The sequence below is a fragment of the Oncorhynchus keta genome, chromosome 1, assembly GCF_023373465.1.
Source record: "Oncorhynchus keta strain PuntledgeMale-10-30-2019 chromosome 1, Oket_V2, whole genome shotgun sequence".
In the NCBI taxonomy this organism is placed as follows: Eukaryota; Metazoa; Chordata; class Actinopteri; order Salmoniformes; family Salmonidae; genus Oncorhynchus; species Oncorhynchus keta.
In genome coordinates, this window is record NC_068421.1 from 83,206,399 (window position 1) to 83,227,260 (window position 20,862).

General features: G+C 46.3%; 1 protein-coding gene across 3 annotated transcripts in view; it reads right to left on the bottom strand.

Annotated features, from left to right (window-relative positions):
* cachd1 (cache domain containing 1) overlaps window positions 1–20,862 on the bottom strand; it is a 195,961-nt gene that overhangs the window by 46,653 nt on the left and 128,446 nt on the right. For all 3 annotated transcript variants that reach the window (XM_052462465.1, XM_052462476.1, XM_052462457.1), the window contains exons 5-10: window positions 20,657–20,783; window positions 10,959–11,103; window positions 10,506–10,722; window positions 9,500–9,649; window positions 2,928–3,161; window positions 2,426–2,575 (exon numbers count right to left, since the gene is read on the bottom strand). In XM_052462465.1, coding sequence (XP_052318425.1) covers window positions 2,426–2,575; window positions 2,928–3,161; window positions 9,500–9,649; window positions 10,506–10,722; window positions 10,959–11,103; window positions 20,657–20,783 — 1,023 coding nt within the window. The remainder of the gene's footprint in view (window positions 1–2,425; window positions 2,576–2,927; window positions 3,162–9,499; window positions 9,650–10,505; window positions 10,723–10,958; window positions 11,104–20,656; window positions 20,784–20,862) is intronic.

Sequence of the window (20,862 nt, forward strand, 5' to 3'; positions counted from 1 at the left end):
CAACTACATCATCAGAAATTAAAAAGCACCATCAATCAATGCCATCAGGGGCTCTTCACAGGAGCAGCCCTTCATGCAGCCCCCAGCACCTTGACCCCACCTCACCCCATGGACGGGCTACTGCTCCTTGGGCAGGGTGAGGCCAGATCACCCCTAGACACCTAGTACTGTGGTCCTGTATCCAGGCAGGCACCAGAGCAGCACTAATAGTAAGCTATGGGAGATTGAAAGCCCTTACGAGGGAGGGAAGGAGGGAGAGAATGGGGGGGGGGGGATTTTAAGTAGGGCAGAGAGAGAGAGCTAGGGAGACCGAGCGAGCAAGAGCTAGGGAGACCGAGCGAGCAAGAGCGAGGAGAATCCCTTTTCTCTAACGACAAGGTATCTCTGACCATATCACCAACCATTCGGATTGTTTACCAAAATCCCTCTAGGGAGTACAGAGGATATACTGCTAGGCTGACCAAGTTTCATAATAACCCAGTCAATACACACGTCTGAGCATGGCCTTTCCAAACCACCCTAGCAAACCACCCTAGCAAACCACCCTAGCTCTTAAATATAGCTAGCCTGTGTTAACACTAAAGGAAAACCTAAAATTATTGGCAGTGAAGCACTGAGACAAACCCTAGCTCTGGCCCAGTCCCTGCCTCTCGGTGCGCCCCTGGCCCAGTGCCTGCCTCTCTGTGGGCCCCTGTATAATTATGTGCACCAAATAACGTACACGCCAATCACCAAATAATTCTGGGGAACAGTCAATGGAACTGTAGCCTGTTCAGATGGGTTAAATGGAAAGTGAAATCTGGACACTGACTGCAGAATTAAACATTTCTTGCAGTGAAATGATGCACCAAATGTAGGCTAGATTTGGACTTGAGAACAGGAGGGGAGAAATATGCTTTCTTTCTGCATCATGAGATAGTTGTCGTTTTCACAGCTTTCTATTTCCTTACTGGTCTAACTGATGTCATTTGGACATTTTGCACATGATTGCATGATTGCATTTTCTTCCCAGTCCCTAAACGTCTTTGCTCCACGAAAGAAAATGACAGACACTTTACCGATGTCAACAAAACTGAAGCATTCTATAGATGTATGACATTATTCTGGTGAGAAGGGGTTTATTTAGTCTTCTAGGGCAACATATAATGACAGGAGAGAAGCTGTATGTATGTAATTATAGACCAGTTGACTAGCAAATAGCCTACAAAAAGGTAGGAAATTACGAAGAAGTCAGTCAGACTGGCACTCCCCATCCGAGTCAGAGCTAACTCTGGCTCCAATATGCCAGACACTGGGTCCAATAGTAGCAGTACTACTGTAGCACTGTGGCCTGGAGAGGAGAGAACTAATGTTATCTTCCCTGGGATTCCCCAGAGAGGCCTACTCTGTCATACAATACTGTGGCTTGGAGAGGAGAGCACTAATGTTATCTTCCCTGGGATTCCCCAGAGAGGCCTACTCTGTCATACAATACTGTGGCTTGGAGAGGAGAGCACTAATGTTATCTTCCCTGGGATTCCCCAGAGAGGCCTACTCTGTCATACAATACTGTGGCTTGGAGAGGAAAGCACTAATGTGCCTGGACTGGAGAGGAGAGCACTAATGTGCCTGGACTGGAGAGGAGAGCACTAATAACAGAAGAACTAAAAGGCTGAGATAAGACTTTCGCATAGGAGTTGTTGTCCTCAAGGAGAGTGCTGGGTTAGGGTAAGTGTGGAGGTGTAGGACATACCTTTGTTGTCTATGAGGAAGGTGTAGGAGGTTAGGGTTTGTGTGTAGGGTTTAGGGTTAGTATAAGGTGTACCTTTGTTGTCTATGAGGACAGTGTAGGAGGCCAGCGTTAGGGTTTGTGTGTAGGGTTTAGGGTTAGTATAAGGTGTACCTTTGTTGTCTATGAGGAAGGTGTAGGAGGTTAGGGTTTGTGTGTAGGGTTTAGGGTTAGTATAAGGTGTACCTTTGTTGTCTATGAGGACAGTGTAGGAGGCCAGCGTTAGGGTTTGTGTGTAGGGTTTAGGGTTAGTATAAGGTGTACCTTTGTTGTCTATGAGGAAGGTAATATATATAATAATATATGCCATTTAGCAGACGCTTTTATCCAAAGCAACTTACAGTCTCATGTGTGCATACATTCTACGTATGGGTGGTCCCGGGAATCGAACCCACTACCCTGGCGTGACAAGCGCCATGCACTGCCAACTGAGCTACAGAAGGACCACGGTGTAGGAGGTTAGGGTGTGTGTGTAGGGTTTAGGGTTAGTATAAGGTGTACCTTTGTTGTCTATGAGGACGGTGTAGGAGGCCAGCGTTAGGGTTAGTGTGTAGGGTTTAGGGTTAGTATAAGGTGTACCTTTGTTGTCTATGAGGACAGTGTAGGAGGCCAGCGTTAGGGTTAGTGTGTAGGGTTTAGGGTTAGTATACGGTGTACCTTTGTTGTCTATGAGGAATGTGTAGGAGGCCAAGGAATCCTGGTAGTAGGTGACGTCCTCTAGAATGTAGGCTAGGTTCACGTCCACCCCAACCACACCCAGCAACAGGTTGCCAAAGTAACAGGGCCGGCTCACCGTCATGATGAAACCTGCAGGGAGAAGACAGATAGTTTTACATGACACTGATTGATCACCAAGAGCCCAAATCAATCTGATCCAGTTTATAGTATTTTCTTTACCACTGATTTAGGTTTAGCGGCTAAGTGTACATTAGTACTAACCTTAAACGTGATGTGGACATAAGAGCAGAACTGGTCCCAGACCAGTTGTTAGGTCCCAACTATAATCCCCCCCAAATTTTAACAGCCATGACCCCAGGACCAATTGTTAAGAACTGGTCCTGTGGTACTGATTTAGAATCAGATCACTGTACCTCAGCTCTAGCCTTAACCATAATGACTAGAACAGACCAACTGGTTCTAGATCTGTGTCTAAACCCACCGTCTCCCATGGGGTCCTGGTAGGGCAGGCTGAAGCAGGACAGGTCTATCATGCGGTTGGGCAGGTTGATGTAGAAGCGTCCCACGGTGGTCTCCAGGTTACTGAGCTGATTCAGGACCATCATGCTCCCCTTCACCACGGGGAGTGCCGAGCGGTCCGGGACGCCGTACTTCAAAGAGTTCTGCTCCGCTAGGTCACGCAGGAACGCTAGCTCCTTCAGACCCGTCACGCCCTCTGTTGAGAAAGAAGAGAGCAACACAGATGTTTTACAGATGTTTTGCAGCTGCGTTCAAATATATTGGAACCATTGAATGATTCACTATTTCTTGTAAAATAAGTTGATAATTTCAAAAACTGTGTTCACACATGTATTTGTTTGATGCACAGGACACAGGACACCCAAAAATACAAAATAAAAACGTACACATTGAGATTTTTCACTTCAAAGTGGAAAAATGGCCTGGTTAAATTCATCTAAATGTAATTTGATTTGGATGGAAGTAGGTAGGGCTGTTGTGGTGACCGTATTACCACGGCACCGGTGGTCCCGAGTCATGAAGGCAGTCAGATTCAATGTAACCTAGGTTCACGTTTAGTCACAGTAATTAGGCTTCTCCAAGTTGATGCTGCTGGTCATTAGTAGCCTACCAAACTTGCTAAATGCCTGGTATTCAGCACTCTATTTCCCTCTAATCCCTCAATGCAAAGGTATCTAAATCAAACACTTCATGAAAGCCCATGAGCTCATGTTGCGCAATATTTCAATAGACTATGCAATTGCGCGAGAGAACAGAGTGATGGCCTCTACTAAAAAGAGGAGGATAAGCTTTCTATAGGGTAGGCATACTATATTTATTTCTCAACTTTCCTAATATTAAGCACATTGCATATATTTACATAGCCTACCTGGCTGGCATGAAAATAAACCACGGGGAAAAGCATCCTCCATTCGCTATTTAAGTGCATAGATTACATGTATTTCCCCCCTGCCCCTGTTTCAATACAGGTGCATGATAATGGTCGTTTCTAAATCAAAGTAAATGTCACACATATATTATTTAGTATATGTAAAGACAAGATCAAATTTAAGAATAGTCTGATGGGTGACAATATTAGCCTATCACTGAATGATGCCCAGCATATGAAACAAATCGTTTTTTTTGTGTGACTTTTTTTGTGAATCATAATCGCACTCCTGATATGGTCCTTCTGTAGCTCAGTTGGTAGAGCATGGCGCTTGTAACGCCAGGGTAGTGGGTTCGATTCCCGGGACCACCCATACGTAGAATGTATGCACACATGACTGTAAGTTGCTTTGGATAAAAGCGTCTGCTAAATGGCATATATTATATTATGTAGCCTAGCCCATAGGCCTATGTTTTAATAAGGTCTGTATCGCCACTTAAGTGGCCAAAGAACTTCTTAAAATTATGCACATTAATCCGCTTTACACAGGGTGTAGAGCCTAACTGGCATACATAAGCTGCGCTTGAGTTTCATGTGTGGGGAAGGTCATTTTCAGCATAAAAATGCAACTTTATAATAAAAGCATCACATGCATAATCACATTTGCGGTAACTTTTGATAATGGTGTTTTCCAGCTAATGGAACATTCACGCTTATTGCCTACTACCATGTGCCCATTTCTGCGTTTATAATGTGAAGAAATAGCCTAATAGTTTATCAACATTTTAAGCCAAATGTTCTAGCGTAAAAACTTTTCCGCTAGTGCTTGTATTAATTTGGGATCTATCGCATTCCACAACTGTCCCAGACTATGTTTGGAAAATGTATTCCTCACACAGAATAGAATATCTCGACCTTTGTACTATGGGGTATAGTAGATTGACATAGGCTAGTGCTTTTGCTGTTCGTTGGTTCTACTCATCTTGTTGGCTGACGAAAAGTAAATGTGGACAGTTCTTCAAATAACTTCAATATGCACCTCGGAATTGGATAAGGACGCGCGCAGTTGTGTCACCGATGTGTCTGTCTTCACTTATAGCCTGTAAGAAAGACCCGATCACATGATAGAGTGTGCAGCACCGCAAACGGCCTGGATTTTTTTAGGGTGCATTACAGCCACGCAAAGGGGATGCCGCCGTGAAATTCTAGGCATTATCAAGTGCTTGTCAAATTGTGAATGAGAGACTAATGAAGTGTTTACAGCCTGCACAAAAAAAACTAAGCATCATGCAGCCTTACAATGTATAAAAAATCTAAACATTTAGCCCAATGTTTTTAGAACTAAAGTTACAATAATAACTCAAAATTAAAAACATTTAGGAATGCCTATTTCTTTGTTAACCGCTCAGCACAGAATAGCCCCATGTTTGGAGAAAATATCCTTTCTATTTTATTCAGCTTTGTTCAATTGTATTCTTCATACTATAAAATCACCGACTGGCAACATGTTGTGACCGCCACAGCCCTAGTTGGAAGCAAGTGATTCTCGGCAAGTGTAATATGCCACCTGTGGTAAGTTGCAGGTGCCTATAGAAAAATAGCAATTGAGCCAGTTTTTAAAAGAGTAACCAGAACATTCTGCACCATTAGTAGTGCAGCACAAAGCAGGGCAGAGCAGCACAAAGCAGGGCAGAGCAGCACAGAGCAGAGCGGCACAGGGCAGAGCGGCACAGAGCAGAGCGGCACAGGGCAGAGCGGCACAAAGCAGGGCAGAGCGGCACAAAGGGCAGAGCGGCACAAAGCAGGGCAGAGCGGCACAGTGCAGGGCACAGTGCAGAGCAGCACAGTGCAGAGCGGCACAGGGCAGAGCGGCACAAAGCAGAGCAGCACAAAGCAGGGCAGAGTGGCACAAAGCAGGGCAGAGCAGCACAAAGCAGGGCAGAGCGGCACAAAGCAGGGCAGAGCGGCACAAAGCAGGGCAGAGCGGCACAAAGCAGGGCAGCACAAAGCAGGGCAGAGCGGCACAGAGCAGAGCGGCACAAAGCAGAGCAGCACAAAGCAGGGCAGAGCGGCACAAAGCAGGGCAGCACAAAGCAGGGCAGAGCGGCACAAAGCAGGGCAGAGCTGCACAAAGCAGGGCAGCACAAAGCAGGGCAGAGCGGCACAAAGCAGGGCAGAGCGGCACAAAGCAGGGCAGAGCGGCACAAAGCAGGGCAGAGCGGCACAAAGCAGGACAGAGCGGCACAAAGCAGGGCAGCACAAAGCAGGGCAGAGCGGCACAAAGCAGGGCAGAGCTGCACAAAGCAGGGCAGCACAAAGCAGGGCAGAGCGGAACAAAGCAGGGCAGCACAAAGCAGGGCAGAGCGGCACAAAGCAGTGTAATATGCCACCTGTGGTAAGTTGCAGGTGCCTATAGAAAAATAGCAATTGAGCCAGTTTTTAAAAGAGTAACCAGAACATTCTGCACCATTAGTAGTGCAGCACAAAGCAGGGCAGAGCAGCACAAAGCAGGGCAGAGCAGCACAGAGCAGAGCGGCACAGGGCAGAGCGGCACAAAGCAGGGCAGAGCAGCACAGAGCAGAGCGGCACAGGGCAGAGCGGCACAAAGCAGAGCAGAGCGGCACAAAGCAGGGCAGAGCGGCACAAAGCAGGGCAGAGCAGCACAAAGCAGGGCAGAGCAGCACAGAGCAGAGTGGCACAGGGCAGAGCGGCACAGTGCAGAGCGGCACAGTGCAGAGCGGCACAGGGCAGAGCGGCACAAAGCAGAGCAGAGCGGCACAAAGCAGGGCAGAGCGGCACAAAGCAGAGCGGCACAAAGCAGGGCAGAGCGGCACAGTGCAGAGCGGCACAAAGCAGGGCAGCACAAAGCAGGGCAGAGGCACAAAGCAGGGCAGCACAAAGAGGGCAGTGCGGCACAAAGCAGGGCAGAGACAAAGCAGGGCAGCACAAAGCAGGGCAGAGCGGCACAAAGCAGGGCAGAGCGGCACAAAGCAGGGCAGAGCGGCACAAAGCAGGGCAGCACAAAGCAGGGCAGAGCGGCACAAAGCAGGGCAGCACAAAGCAGGGCAGAGCGGCACAAAGCAGGGCAGAGCTGCACAAAGCAGGGCAGCACAAAGCAGGGCAGAGCGGAACAAAGCAGGGCAGCACAAAGCAGGGCAGAGCGGCACAAAGCAGGGCAGAGCGGCACAAAGCAGGGCAGAGCTGCACAAAGCAGGGCAGCACAAAGCAGGGCAGAGCGGAACAAAGCAGGGCAGCACAAAGCAGGGCAGAGCGGCACAAAGCAGGGCAGCACAAAGCAGGGCAGAGCGGCACAAAGCAGGGCAGCACAAAGCAGGGCAGAGCGGCACAGTGCAGAGCGGCACAGTGCAGAGCGGCACAGTGCAGAGCGGCACAGTGCAGGGCAGAGCGGCACAAAGCAGGGCAGCACAAAGCAGGGCAGCACAAAGCAGGGCAGAGCGGCACAAAGCAGGGCAGCACAAAGCAGGGCAGAGCGGCACAAAGCAGGGCAGCACAAAGCAGGGCAGAGCGGCACAAAGCAGGGCAGCACAAAGCAGGGCAGCACAAAGCAGGGCAGAGCGGAACAAAACAGGGCAGACAAAGCAGGGCAGCACAAAGCAGGGCAGCACAAAGCAGGGCAGAGCGGCACAAAGCAGGGCAGAGCACAAAGCAGGGCAGAGCGGCACAAAGCAGGGCAGCACAAAGCAGGGCAGAGCGGCACAGTGGCAGAGCGGCACAAGAGCACAGGCAGAGCGGCACAAAGCAGGGCAGAGCGGCACAAAGCAGGGCAGAGCACAAAGCAGGGCAGAGCGGCACAAAGCAGGGCAGACACAAAGCAGGGCAGAGCGGCACAGTGCAGAGCGGCACAAAGCAGGGCAGAGCGGCACAAAGCAGGGCAGAGCGGCACAAAGCAGGGCAGAGCGGCACAAAGCAGGGCAGAGCGGCACAAAGCAGGGCAGAGCGGCACAAAGCAGGGCAGAGCGGCACAAAGCAGGGCAGAGCGGCACAAAGCAGGGCAGAGCGGCACAAAGCAGGGCAGAGCGGCACAAAGCAGGGCAGAGCGGCACAAAGCAGGGCAGAGCGGCACAAAGCAGGGCAGGGCAGCACAAAGCAGGGCAGAGCGGCACAAAGCAGGGCAGAGCGGCACAAAGCAGGGCAGAGCGGCACAAAGCAGGGCAGAGCGGCATAAAGTACAGTCGTAGAGCAGAGCAGCATAGAACAGACACATAGATGTCAGGTCCTTCGATGTACTGACATCAATGTAAGAAAATGTCCTCTAGAATATTCATTGACTTTATAACAGAGGACACCCTAGAATGAGCTCTCCAACATTGCTGCCCAGACAGCTGTCACTGGGCACATTTGGCATTAAGACAGGGCTTAATATGGAATACATGGCAGTCATATCACTGATTGGATTAATGGGGATCAAGTCAAGCCTTAATACTTAGGGCCTTGTCTGATAATAATAGGATTCTGCACACAGGAGTAAGTCAACAGGAGGTGAAAGAAGTCCATACAGCCTGGTATGTGTGGATACAGCTCTGCTCAAACTGGACAGCAGAGGTCATAGTTGGAATGGCCATAGATGAACGTTTGGCCGATGATATTCTCTGTAAAATCCATGATTCTGTGGGTGATTTACAGGTTACTGTTAAAGTATATCTTTAAATCATTCTCCTGTTTTTCATGTCTGATAAGGTATTTTAGATGGATTGAGTTTGTTTGTGGTTCACAAATCAGGCAGGTGGGACTGGGAAGTATTTGCCAGTCACAGACCAGGGGGAAGTCTAGAGGGTTTGGCAATACAGTCCATAGCTGAATATTTCACTCTCCAACCATTTGGCCCTTCTAGTTCTAGCATTTCATCAAAAAAACAGACACAGACAAACATGCTTAGTTCAAACATCAGAGTTGATGTGGGAGAAAAGAACACTGGTCACCTTTAACAATCATCAGCTTACACCTGGCACACACACACACAGCTCTATGCATTTCTCACAATGTGCTACACAACAAAAGCTTTCTGGGTGCTATGCTAATCAACTCAAGATGATTAGATATTTCTGAATCCTTTTCATCATGGCCCCTTTTAAACAAGCGGCCCCCGGCTGTCTTTGTCACGCACTACCCTTTGAAGTCTTTAGACTAAGGCGCTCTCAGTTGTCCCTCATTTTAATCTCCTAATGAACATGATGTGTGCTAATTCCAGGCTAAGGCATGTACTGTGAAGGGGTCTCTGTAGGACATGGAGCGAAGGATGAGGAGAAGGGGAGGAGGAGGGGAGACAGGTGAAGAGGGCCAATAGAGAGGGGGAGGTGGAGACATAACAGACACACAGGAGAAAACAAAAAGCCTTTGAGGTTCCTGAGCACCTCTCCAGTCTGCACTGCCCCCATTCACCCACCTCTCCCTCATCCCGGTGGCTGGGTAGGTCCAGCAGCAGTACCCATAACACACACATTCCACTACTAATCAGGATCGATACGCCATCAATCACATGACAAAACATATTGGATTTGTATTGACATACTAATGCCACTTCCAGCCACCACCAAGGCATTTCCTTTTCTCTTGCTGGAGTGACTCTCAATGTGATTTCTGAACAATGTGTGTGGTGGAGGGTGATTACGATCATAAACAAACTGTGTGTGGTGGGGGGTTCCTACCATTCATGAGGGCGTAGGTGAGGATCATGACGGAGTTGTTGAGGTGGCGGTTCTCCTCTTTGACCACACGGAGGGTGTCTCTCTTCTCATGCTCCGATGCGTCTCGGGACGTGATGCCAGACGACAGGTAGACAATCACCATGTCTGTGTCTGACAGGAACACACAAGCACAGAGAGATCAGAAACATATCCTTGGTCATAAATCCTTCATCTCACAAATCCTCCACCTCTTGAGTCACATTCATTGCCACATAACTGACAAATCGGCATTCCCTATAGAACCCTCAAACGCAACTCTGGACCTGGAAGTCAGTTCCACTGCTTTAATACATTCTTCCCCTCTAATCAGGGACTGATTTAGACCTGGGACTCCAGGTGGGTGATTCCCCTCTAATCAGGGACTGATTTAGACCTGGGACTCCAGGTGGGTGATTCCCCTCTAATCAGGGACTGATTTAGACCTGGGACTCCAGGTGGGTGATTCCCCTCTAATCAGGGACTGATTTAGACCTGGGACTCCAGGTGGGTGATTCCCCTCTAATCAGGGACTGATTTAGACCTGGGACTGGTGGGTGATTCCCCTCTAATCAGGGACTGATTTAGACCTGGGACTCCAGGTGGGTGATTCCCCTCTAATCAGGGACTGATTTAGACCTGGGACTCCAGGTGGGTGATTCCCCTCTAATCAGGGACTGATTTAGACCTGGGACTCCAGGTGGGTGATTCCCCTCTAATCAGGGACTGATTTAGACCTGGGACTCCAGGTGGGTGATTCCCCTCTAATCAGGGACTGATTTAGACCTGGGACTCCAGGTGGGTGATTCCCCTCTAATCAGGGACTGATTTAGACCTGGGACTCCAGGTGGATGCATTTAATCATCAGGTAGAACAGAAACCAGCAGGCTCCGGACCTCGTAGGGTAAGAGTTGAATACCCCTGCTATAGAACAAGCCTGTAGCATCAGTGGCCCGTAAGGACTGCATTTCCCATAGTTTCCTGTTCTTACTGGTGAGTTTCCGGGTGACGTTGCTGGTGTTCCTGAGGAGCTGGAAGGCCTTCTGGAAGCCAAGTGCATGCTGGGTAGGGCTGTCGGAGGCCTTGAGGTTGGTGATGAAGGCGCTCATCTTCCTCTTGGTCTCGCTGGTGGCAGGAGACAGGTAGCTCTTATAGCACTGGTCCAGAGAACAGGAGCGCACAGCCTCTGCTGAGGACAGGATCGAGACCTGGTGAAGAGGACATTCACATACAAGTGGGCATTACATACAAACAACATAAACAACCACTTTGGGATTGTAATGACGGGGCATATGCACAATCTGTTTTAGCTTCAGAGGGAGAGAAAGGGTGGTTATATCTAGAACGTAGATGGTGTGTCAGGGGTCATCAGTTTCAGAAAGGCTGGGGAATTGGGCTACAAGGAGGGGAGTAAGGGCTGGGTAATCAGAGCAGAGCTCCTCACCTTGTCGTGTTCATCTATAGAGTTGAGGACGACGAGGGCAGCATCTCTGGCAATCTGGAGCTGTATTTCTGTAATGGTCACTCCGTGGTCGATTATCACCACGATGTGTTTGGACTGGGGCCGCACCGCCGTCACGTACACTGGCCTGCGAGGACCCACACGCAGACACGTGATGAGTACACAACGGCTGTCCCAGACTAAAAAACATCTTGGTCGATTCTTTCGACCAATCGATTGAACAAAAATGTTAAACATGTATTTATCCATATATTGACAGATCCTATGTGTTTTAATCAAATCAACTATTTTTACTGAGCTTGTCTGATACTTTAAGCACACTGTTTGGTTAAATAATTAAGACACACAAATTATTAGAGGGAATACGACCAGCAATTGATTTGAGTGTGCCTGGCCGTGCTCAGACTTGCTGTGCTGTGTAAAAACAAAAAGACAGTGAATGTGTGACAAGCACCCGTTGTCTCTCTCTCCTCCCTACTGTAGCAACCACCACAGAACATCAGTGTTTATCTGTCTGTCCATGTTGCTGAAGCTGCAACATAATCACAGCCATTTCTGACTGAAAAGTTCTGTTTCCAAAATCCCTCACTTGTTTTGGAAAAACATTCCCTATTCCCTCAACCCTTGCTCTCTTAATGTGGCACGTATGCATCTCATGCATGAGACCAAAGACCTATTCGCACGGGACTAGTATTACTAGAGAACGTTGATTAGTTAATTATAACTCTAGAATGTCCGTTAATCCAGAGGACGAATCGGTCGGGATTAGTTTTTTCCAAACTGCCCCCTGTAATTCTTTGGCAGTTACGACAGAAGCCTAGAGGTTTTTATTCTAGGCGTGAAGATGTATCATGGCGGCACTAAACCAAAACATCTTTGGTATAGTGTGGCCATAATATTTGAATTGAGGAAGTGTGATCATATTCATTGGGATGTTGTAATGACCCGCAGTACGTTCTAAATGCTCCCCAGCATTCAGATGTGAGCTAAACAGCACAATTACACTTGAGACGCATTTAAGACTATAGATGAGAAAACATCCAAACATGTAGGTCAGTTGTATGCTGCTTTGCGATCTATTAACAGCAAGGGTTGCATTAAATATGCTCAATATGTTTTACTGATGCATTTGGCAATATTCAATCAGTACAAAATATATCAACAAAAGCATTCACTGTGGAAGTTGATGGGCTACATGTAGGCCATCCATATATAGCTTATGCACTTCAAATTTCAATGTATCCAATCAGTTATTGTTTTCTTGCGCAAACCGCGAGCAACACCAATTTCTCTCAAAACACAGGGATGTCAATTCGCACGGGACTAGTATTATCAGAAGACAGTGGGTTATTCTGTCTGGAATTGTTGTTCTCCTGCCATGTAAAAATTACTGACAAGGCAGCAGTGGCGACCCGCCATTCAGGATAGGTGGGGCAGACCACCCGCTCAGCTAAAACTATACATTTTATAATTGTTTTGTCTGTTTGCATGTTATTTTAGCATTAATACATGTCACATATCAGTTTATAAACAATGTATAAAAAAAACGACAAAGAAAACGAGTTAATAAAGCTGCATTCAAACATGGTCTCTTTTTTGCTTTTTGAGTAAGGTAGCTCCAAAATGCAGTTGTTTCAGCCTAGCTCATTGCTTTTTGAGTAAAATGCAGGTTTCAGCCTAGCTCAAAATGCAGTTGCAGTTGTTTCAGCCTAGCTCAGTGCTTTTTGAGTGAATAAAATGCAGTTGTTTCTGCCTAGCTCCAAAATGCAGTTGTTTCAGCCTAGCTCAGTGCTTTTGAGTAAGGTAGCTCCAAAATGCAGTTGTTTCAGCCTAGCTCAGTGCTTTTTGAGTAAAATGCAGTTGTTTCAGCTCCAAAATGCAGTTGTTTCAGCCTAGCTCAGTGCTTTTTGAGTAAGGTAGCTCCAAAATGCAGTTGTTTCAGCCTAGCTCAGTGCTTTTTGAGTAAGGTAGCTCCAAAATGCAGTTGTTTCAGCCTAGCTCAGTGCTTTTTGAGTAAGGTAGCTCCAAAATGCAGTTGTTTCAGCCTAGCTCAGTGCTTTTTGAGTAAGGTAGCTCCAAAATGCAGTTGTTTCAGCCTAGCTCAGTGCTTTTTGAGTAAGGTAGCTCCAAAATGCAGTTGTCTCAGCCTAGCTCAGTGCTTTTTGAGTAAGGTAGCTCCAAAATGCAGTTGTCTCAGCCTAGCTCAGTTCTTTCTGTGGTGGTGAGGCACCCAGTGGTAAATACGGAGCGTAGGGGTTGGTAACGTTCTCTAGTTGCGCCGTGATAGGCTCAGTGTTCTGTCACTCATGGGGACACTACATCACCACAAAATCTACAGGTAGAGCTCGAAAATTCTAGCCCCTTGTGTGCTGCCATAGAGTTACAATAGAAGTGCCCTTCCAAGAAGACTCAAGGGCATTGGCCACAGACAAAATGACATCAAATCACGTTATATCTACAGCAGCTTTGATTGGACTGATCATGTCAACATTATACTTTCAAAATATTAGCTAGCAGTCATCATCATCATGAATCAAGTCGACAATCAACTGGCAAATCCTTTTCAATCCTTGTCATATGAAGAGAAATTATAGACAAAACGTATCGGTGCTCATTGGTCATTACACAACAAATTGGACATCTCAAATTCAACAATTTGTGGTTTGGAAGTAATCAGTGGCTAACTGCAAGCATTGCAAAGCAATCATTAGCCTGCTATTCAGTGGAGTGAATGTGTGGTCCCAAGTCTGGGTTTAAGGGTCTCTTTTCCAAGCTTAAAAGGATAAACATTCAACATTGGCCATGCTGTCAATCCAGCATGACTTCTGCCACTTTCCAAGTCGGGAACTCGGGCCTCTTTCTAGAGCTCCGACCTGAAGATCACTAATGTCATCATGATTTGACCTTGTTTTTTTCAGAGTTCCCAGTTGTCTTGAAAGCACCATAAATCCAGAGAATGCCAGACTTTGATAACAAACTTTGACCATGAAGGACTGCCGCGCCACCTTCCTGTTCAAGTGAGCACTGCACAACAAGGTGATTACAAAAATGTCTTATATACCGTTGTATAATTGATGTAATATGCCAGGTAGATAAACTCAGCAAAAAAATAAGCGTAAATTCGTAAAAATCCAAATAACTTCACTGATCTTCATTGTAAAGGGTTTAAACACTGTTTCCCATGCTTGTTCATTGAACCATAAACAATTGATGAACATGCACCTGTGGAACGGTCGTTAAGACACTAACAGCTTACAGATGGTAGGCAAATAAGGTCACAGTTATAAAAACTTAGGACACTAGAGGCCTTTCTACTGACCCTGAAAAATACCAAAAGAAAGATGCCCAGGGTCCCTGCTCATCTGCGTGAACGTGCCTTAGGCATGCTGCAAGGAGGCATGAGGACTGCAGATGTGGCCAGGGCAAAAAATTGCAATGTCCGTACTGTGAGACACCTAAGACAGCCCAACAGGGAGACAGGATGGACAGCTGATCGTCCTCGCAGTGGCAGACCACGTGTAACAACACCTGCACAGGATCGGTACATCCGAACATCACACCTGCGGGACAGGTACAGGATGGCAACAACAACTGCCAGAGTTACACTAGGAACGCACAATCCCTCCATCAGTGCTTAGACTGTCCGCAATAGGCTGAGAGAGGCTGAACTGAGGGCGTGTTGTAAGGCAGGTCCTCAGACATCACGTCGGATATGGGCACAAACCCACCGCCGCTGGACCAGACAGGACTGGCAAAAAGTGCTCTTCTGTGATGAGTCGTGGTTTTGTCTCACCAGTGGTGGTCAGATTCGCGTTTATCATCGACAGACCATGACGGACCCTCCCTCATGTGGTACCCTTCCTGCAGGCTCATCCTGACATGACCCTCCAGCATGACAATGACACCAGCCATACTGCTCGTTCTGTGTGTGATTTCCTACAAAAACAGGAATGTCAGTGTTCTGCCATGGCCAGCAAAGAGCCAGGATCTCAATCCCGTTGAGCACGTCTGGGTACCTGTTGGATTAGAGGGTGAGGGCTAGGGCCATTCCCCCCAGGAATGTCCAGGAACATCTCACAGCAAGAACTGGCAAATCTGGTGCAGTTCATGAGGAGGAGATGCACTGCAGTACTTAATGCAGCTGGTGGCCACACCAGATACTGACTATTACTTTTGATTTTGACCTCCCCTTTGTTCAGGGACACATTATTCAATTTCTGATAGTCACATGTCTGTGGAACTTGTTCAGTTTATGTCTCATGTCTCTTATGTTGTTGAATCTTGTTATGTTCATAAAAATATTTACACATGTTAAGTTTGCTGAAAATAAACGCAGTTGACAGTGTGAGGGCGTTATTTTTTGCTAAGTTCATGTATACAGTAGCTAAGAAAGTAATACTAATATAATAATAATAATAAATGCCATTTAGCTGACGCTTTTATCCAAAGCGACTTACAGTCATGTGTGCATACATTCTACGTATAATACTAGGTGTATGTTGTGTAGTAAGCTGCCTCACCCGGATACATTTTGGTCCCTTTTCTCCCTCATAATTTAGCCTAATGTTCTGACTTAGTGGTGCAATTCTAGCCTATAGACTATTTTAGAAAAATGTAATCATTGAATATTGTAAGAGCTTTCATTTTCTGCTTATATGCCCCCTTCATTTATCCTACGGTTCTGACTTGGTGTACAGGGAGGATACTGTAAAAACAGTCCATGTTCTGAATGAAGTCTCTGTACATTTCAAAAGTGCTGAACAAATAGTTATATCAACTACGTGTCAGAGCTCGCTCATTACTGTCTTAATCGAAAAATTGCAGATTGCCTCAGAAGCTCATTGTCCAGTTATGCCATAGTTTGTACATCTAAATTGACCGTGGATGACTTGTTTAATCAGCTATATTTTTTTAAGGCAGTAAATGAGGCTGAATAGCCAGGTGGAGCAGTGGTGAGGTTTTGGGACTGCTGTTGGGACTCTGCTGTTGTGACAGCTTTATGAAGGCCCTAACATTTTGTGGGCACCAATCGTTACTGTTATAATCTAATTCATGTATTGTTTAGTGTTGTGTGGTGGCTTTGCTGGCATGCACCTAAAAATAATTTGGGGTTTGCCCCAAAGAGATTTACATGCTAAAATCACCACTGCATGGCAGTTTCGGACGGGACTAAAATTACAGATGTGATGTTTTGTTCTCATGGACATAATTACATTACCCGACCTCCCCAAGAAAACATCCTCATCTTGTTGAAAAATAATTTGAAGTTATAAGCGCAGGTCTTATTTTTATTTCACCTTTATTTACCCAGGTAGGCCAGTTGAGAACAAGTTCTCATTTACAACTGCGACCTGGCCAAGATAAAGCAAAGCGACAAAAACAACACAGGGTTGCACATGTGATAAACAAATGTACAGTCAATAACACAATAGAAAAGGTATATGTACAGTGTGTGTAAATGTAGTAAGATTAGGGAGGTAGGGCAATAAATCGACCATAGGTGAAAAAATTACAATTTCGCATTAACACTGGAGTGATAGTTGTGCAGAAGATGAATGTGCAAGTAGAGATACTGGGGTGCAAAAAAGCTACCAAAAAAAATAACATTATGGGGATAAAGGTGGGCTATTTACAGATGGGCTATGTACAGCTGCAGCGATTGGTTAGCTGCTCAGATAGCAGATGTTTAAAGTTTGCGAGGGAAATAAAAGTTGCAGTTGCAGATTAACACTGGAGTGATAAATGATCAGATGGTCATGTACAGGTAGAGATATTGGTGTGCAAAAGAGCAGAAAAGTAAATAAATAAAAACAGTATAAAAACAGTATGGGAATGAGGTAGGTGAAAATGGTTGGGCTATTTACCAATAGACTATGTACAGCTGCAGCGATCGGTTAGCTGCCCAGATAGCTGGTGTTTGAAGTTGGTGAGGGAGATAAGTCTCCAACTTTAGCGATTTTTGCAATTCGTTCCAGTCACAGGCAGCAGAGAACTGGAAGGAAATGCGGCCAATATGAGGTGTTGGCTTTGGGGTTGATCAGTGAGATATACCTGCTGGAGATGGTGCTACGGGTGGGTGTTGTTATCGTGACCAGTGAACTGAGATAAGGCAGAGTTTTACCTAGCATGGACTTATAGATGACCTGGAGCCAGTGGGTCTAGCGACGAATATGTAGCAAGGGCCAGCCGACTAGAGCATACAGGTCGCAGTGGTGGGTGGTATACGGTGTTTTAGTAACAAAATGGATGGCACTATGATAAACTGCATCTAGTTTGCTGAGTAGAGTCTTGGAAGCTATTTTGTAGATGACATCGCCGAAGTCAAGGATCGGTAGGATAGTGAGTTTCACTAGGGCAAGTTTGGCGGAGGAGGCTTTGTTGCGAAATAGAAAGCCGATTCTAGATTTGATATCGGATTGGAGATGTTTAATATGGAAGCTGGAAGGAGAGTTTACAGTCTAGCCAGACACCAAGGTATTTATAGATGTCCACATATTCTAAGTCGGAAACGTCCAGGGTGGTGATGCTAGTCGGGTGGGCGGGTGCGGGCAGCGAACGGTTGAAAAGCATGCATTTGGTTTTACTAGCGTTTAAGAGCAGTTGGAGGCCACGGAAGGAGTGTTGTATGGCATTGAAGCTCGTTTGGAGGTTAGATGGCACAGTGTCCAAGGAAGGGCCAGAAGTATACAGAATGGTGTCGTCTGCGTAGAGGTGGATCAGGGAATCGCCCGCAGCAAGAGCAAAATCCTTAATATATACTGAGAAAAGAGTCGGCCCGAGAATTGAACCATGTGGTACCCCCATAGAGACTGCCAGAGGACCGGACAACATGCCCTCCGATTTGACACACTGAACTCGATCTGCAAAGTAGTTGGTGAACCAGGCAAGGCAGTCATTAGAAAAACCGAGGCTACTGAGTCTGCCGATAAGAATATGGTGCTTGACAGACTCGAAAGCCTTGGCCAGGTCGATGAAGACGGCTGCAGAGTACCATCTTTTATCAATGGTGGTTATGATATCATTTAGTACCTTGAGGTGCACCCGTGTCCGGTTCGGAAACCGGATTGCACAGCGGAGAAGGTAGATAATATAGATATGTCTCCAGCTTAAGCAATTTTTGCAATTCGTTCCAGTCATTGGCAGCAGAGATCTGGAAGGAAAGGCGGCCAAAGGTTGGCTTTGTTATCACCAGTGAAATATACCTGCTGGAGCACGTGATACGGTGACCAGTGAGCTGAGAAGGTGGGGCTTTACCTAGCAAAGACTTATAGATGACCTGGAGCCAGTGGGTTTGGCGACGAATATGTAGTGTAGGCCAGCCAACGAGAGCATACAGGTCGCAGTGGCGGGTTGTATATGGGGCTTTGATGCCAAAATGGATGGCACTGTGATAGACTACATCCAATTTTCTGAGTAGAGTGTTGGAGGCTATTTTGTAAATGACATCGCTGAAGATGAGTATCGGTAGGATTCTAGATTTAATTTAGGATTGGAGATGCTTAATGTGAGTCTGGAAAGAGAGTTTACAGTCTAACCAGACACCTAGGTATTTATAGTTACATATTATAAGTCAGAAACGTCCAGAGTAGTAATGCTATTAGGGCATACAGCGGGGCAAAAAAGTATTTAGTCAGCCACCAATTGTGCAAGTTCTCCCACTTAAAAAGATGAGAGAGGCCTGTAATTTTCATCATAGGTACACTTCAACTATGACAGACGAAATGAGGGGGAAAAAATCCAGAAAATCACATTGTAGGATTTTTAATGAATTTATTTGCAAATTATGGTGGAAAATAAGTATTTGGTCACCTACAAACAAGCAAGATTCCTGGCTCTCACAGACCTGTAACTTCTTCTTTAAGAGGCTCCACTGTCCTCCACTCGTTACCTGTATTAATGGCACCTGTTTGAACTTTTTATCAGTATAAAAGACACCTGTCCACAACCTCAAACAGTCACACTCCAAACTCCACTATGGCCAAGACCAAAGAGCTGTCAAAGGACACCAGAAACAAAATTGTAGACCTGCACCAGGCTGGGAAGACTGAATCTGCAATAGGTAAGCAGCTTGGTTTGAAGAAATCAACTGGGAGCAATTATTAGGAAATGGAAGACATACAAGACCACTGAGACTCTCCCTCGATCTGGGGCTCCACGCAAGATCTCACCCCGTGGGGTCAAAATGATCACAAGAACGGTGAGCAAAAATCCCAGAACCACACGAGGGGACCTAGTGAATTACCTGCAGAGAGCTGGGACCAAAGTAACAAAGCCTACCATCAGTAACACACTACGCCGCCAGGGACTCAAATCCTGCAGTTCCAGATGTGTCCCCCTGCTTAAGCCAGTACATGTCCAGGCCCGTCTGAAGTTTGCTAGAGAGCATTTGGATGATCCAGAAGAAGATTGGGAGAATGTCATATGGTCAGATCAAACCAAAATATAACTTTTTGGTAAAAACTCAACTTGTCGTGTTTGGAGGACAAAGAATGCTGAGTTGCATCCAAAGAACACCATACCTGCTGCTGTGAAGCATGGGGGTGGAAACATCATGCTTTGGGGCTGTTTTTCTGCAAAGGACGACTGATCCGTGTAAAGGAAAGAATGAATGGGGCCATGTATCGTGAGATTTTGAGTGAAAACCTCCTTCCATCAGCAAGGGCATTGAAGATGAAACGTGGCTGGGTCTTTCAGCATGACAATGATCCCAAACACACCGCCCGGGCAACGAAGGAGTGGCTTCGTAAGAAGCATTTCAAGGTCCTGGAGTGGCCTAGCCAGTCTCCAGATCTCAACCCCATAGAAAATCTTTGGAGGGAGTTGAAAGTCCGTGTTGCCCAGCAACAGCCCCAAAACATTACTGCTCTCGAGAAGATCTGCATGGAGGAATGAGCCAAAATACCAGCAAGTGTGTGAAAACCTTGTGAAGACTTACAGAAAACGTTTGACCTCTGTCATTGCCAACAAAGGGTATATAACAAGTATTGAGATAAACTTTTGTTATTGACCAAATACTTATTTTCCACCATAATTTGCAAATAAATTATTTTTAAAAATCCTACAATGTGATTTTCTGGATTTTTTTCCTCGTTTTGTCTGTCATAGTTGAAGTGTACCTATGATGAAAATTACAGGCCTCTCTCATCTTTTTAAGTGGGAGAACTTGCACAATTGGTGGCTGACTAAATTATTTATATATATACAGTGGGGCAAAAAAGTATTTAGTCAGCCACCAATTGTGCAAGTGGCCGTGCTGCTGCTCCAGTTTCAACTGTTCTGCCCGCGGCTATGGAATACTGACCTGTTCACCGGCCATGCTACCTGTCCCAGACCTGCAGTTTTCAACTCTCTAGTGACAGCATTTAATCCTGAGGTGCTGACCTGTACCCTCGACAACCATTGTGATTATTATTATTTGACCCTGCTGTCATCTATGAACATTTGATTGCTTGCAGTTTGCGGTTTTAGGCTGGGTTTCTGTACAGCACTTTGTGATATCAGCTGATGTAAGAACGGCTTTATAAGTACATTTGATTGGTTGATGATTTATGTAACAATAATTTCTCCATTCTTGCCCATGCGTTTAGGGCTAGTTGATTGTACTGTTAATCTAGGTCATGGTGTGTGATTGTATTGCTGGTCTGGAAGTGTAACATTTTAGTAATTTAGTTGTACTGTACCTGCTGCGGTGCTCGTAGTTGCCCTTGCAGTGGAACTTGTGGGCGGGGAACACAGTGAAGATGCCCTCCTCTGAGCTGAAGTACTGCCACTTGATGCCCGGGTTGGACTTCAGGTTATCTGCCAACACTACAGAGGAGAGGATGAGACATGTCAGAAACCGTAGGTAGCATTAATAGAGAGAGAGGGCGAGTAAGCAAGAGCAACA